The 2,222-nt window shown below is 52.6% G+C and overlaps 1 protein-coding gene across 1 annotated transcript; it reads left to right on the forward strand.

Annotated features, from left to right (window-relative positions):
- Positions 1-622: 622 nt before the first annotated feature.
- PV07_07698 (uncharacterized protein) lies at positions 623-1,966 on the forward strand (the record flags this gene model as incomplete). The annotated part of the gene is made up of 1 exon (XM_016394803.1): positions 623-1,966. One exon carries the CDS (start codon positions 623-625, stop codon positions 1,964-1,966), a length of 1,344 nt encoding a protein of 447 aa, XP_016248222.1.
- Between the last annotated feature and the right edge of the window lie 256 nt (positions 1,967-2,222).

Raw genomic sequence — 2,222 nt, forward strand, 5'->3', positions numbered from 1 at the left:
GGAAACACTGCTCATGATTTCGGACCCAGCCTGACTGAATGACTGCAGGAAAACGGCACCATTCTGCCCAAGAAGAAGCAGAGGACGGAGATACAATAGAGCACCGGCGAGAAAGTCGAAGAATAGAGGAGATCCGTTAGCTCCTTCTACTCTATACGACTTCATTACCTCGTTCCTGTGTCACTGAGCACGTTGAAACCTCCCACTGCCAGAAAAATAACCTGAGACCAAACCCCAAAGTCTCCCGCAAGAGCCTGCGATTACAAGAGAAGCAAGTTGTGAGCAAGCAACGAACTGCAAGGGCGTGACAAACGAGATCATCACAGGAACAGGAATATTTTCGGCCGGGGACTTCATTTGCATCACTTCTGCTCAGCTTTTCACACTTCACGGGCACAATTCTGAGCAATGGATCCCGTTTCGGCTGTGGGCCTTGTCTCCTCCATCCCTCAGCTAATTGCGACAACAGCGAAGGTCATTAGCTATGTGAACGACATCGAGAAGGCCCCAATTGAGCGGGCGCAAATTGCTCAGCACGCTTCGAGCCTCCTAGTGATGCCATGTCGACGTCGCGCGAGTTCTGATTGGAAAGGGGGCAGATGTTAACCAGAAAGATGCCGTAATGAGAAGATTGAGACATCGCGACCGAGAATCTCCCCTCACAGAGGATGACGACAAGGGCCACGACAGTGACGGTGACGTGTGGGAGGAAGATGGCGGAACCTCATTAATCCTAGCCGTGGAGGAGGGTCATGAGGCTCTAGTTCTCCTGCTCCTCGATAATGGGGCCGACATATCTGCAACCCAGGCACACGGCGTGACGGCGCTCCACGCGGCAGCTCGATCCGGTCATAGTAGGCTTGCGGAGATGTTGATCTCGAGAGGTATTGATATCTCAACAAAGGACGAAATGGGGAAAACCGCGTTGCACCACGCAGCAAGGTGGGGACAAGCAGAAACAGCGCAGATATTATTGAAAAGCAAAGCGAATCCACTTGCCGAGGACCATGAAGGTAACACAGCAGTCCATGAAGCTGCGGTGAGCGGGCACGAGGAAGTTCTAAAGCTATTGCTCGAACACGTGGGCAAAGGGGATGAGACCGAGCAATTGCTCGCGACTACACGACTCCGTCGGGCAGTCGACCAGGCAGAAAAGGACGAAGTGAGGTCCTTGCTGGAAAAGGGAGCAGATCCCAATTTAGTTTCCCAAACAGATCTGCCCCTGTTGCACCTCGCTATTGCGCGCGAGGACGACGACGTGCTGCAACCCCTATTGACCAACAAGGCCAGCGTCAGTATGAAAGACCGTTTCGGAAGGACTCCTTTGCACTGGGCAGCCTGTAGAGGCTACGACGTTGGCGTTCGACTCCTCCTTGAGCACGGTGCTGATATCCGAGCGGCAGATACAGATGGGGCAACACCACTCCATTGGGCAACAACATATGGAAATGCTACGGTAGTGAAGCGATTGCTCGACAATGGATCGCCACTGGATATGAAAGACAAGAATGAACAAACAGCGCTAGCTTGGTTGTTCAAACCATTCTATAATAACTACCATTATTTTATGGTTCGCGGCGGTGACGGTCTGCCCGAAGAGGAAAGAGAAGATGAGGAACAAAGGGCTAAAAGATATCTGGACATTCTTGAGCTCCTCATCGAAAGGGGAGCAGATCTAAATGAGCCTCTGCCATACTGGGGCAGCATTCTGCCATTGGCAGCCTGTTCCCACCAGGGGCTGACCAGATTAGCTCTACTGCGGCGAGTTATCGAAGCCGGGGGAGATGTGGCAGCACAGACCGAGGATGGCACGAGTTCGTTGTATCTGGCAGCAAGTGATGGCGAAATAGAGGCTGTACGACTTCTCCTGAAGCATGGAGCCGACCCCAATCAGGGAAATAAGCGTCATATATTCATTCTTGGTCGACCTGAACACCATGGGCATGGCATGACAGCACTTCACTAAGCAGCACGGGAGGGTGATGTGGAAATGGCTTACCTGCTCATCGAAGCCGGAGCCGATGTGGAAGCAGTTAATGAAGACGGGATCACGGTATTGCACGAGGCAGCCACCCACGGGCTTGGGACAGCAGCAGTCCTTGACCTTCTTCTTGCCCGAGGGGTTGATATTAACGCTCACTATGGTGACAAGAAAGCAACTGTACTCCACCATGCAGCTATGGAAGGGGATATCGCAATGGTGCAGTATCTGCTTCAACGCG

This window comes from Cladophialophora immunda (genome assembly GCF_000835495.1).
Source record: "Cladophialophora immunda strain CBS 83496 unplaced genomic scaffold supercont1.4, whole genome shotgun sequence".
Taxonomy (NCBI): domain Eukaryota; kingdom Fungi; phylum Ascomycota; class Eurotiomycetes; order Chaetothyriales; family Herpotrichiellaceae; genus Cladophialophora; species Cladophialophora immunda.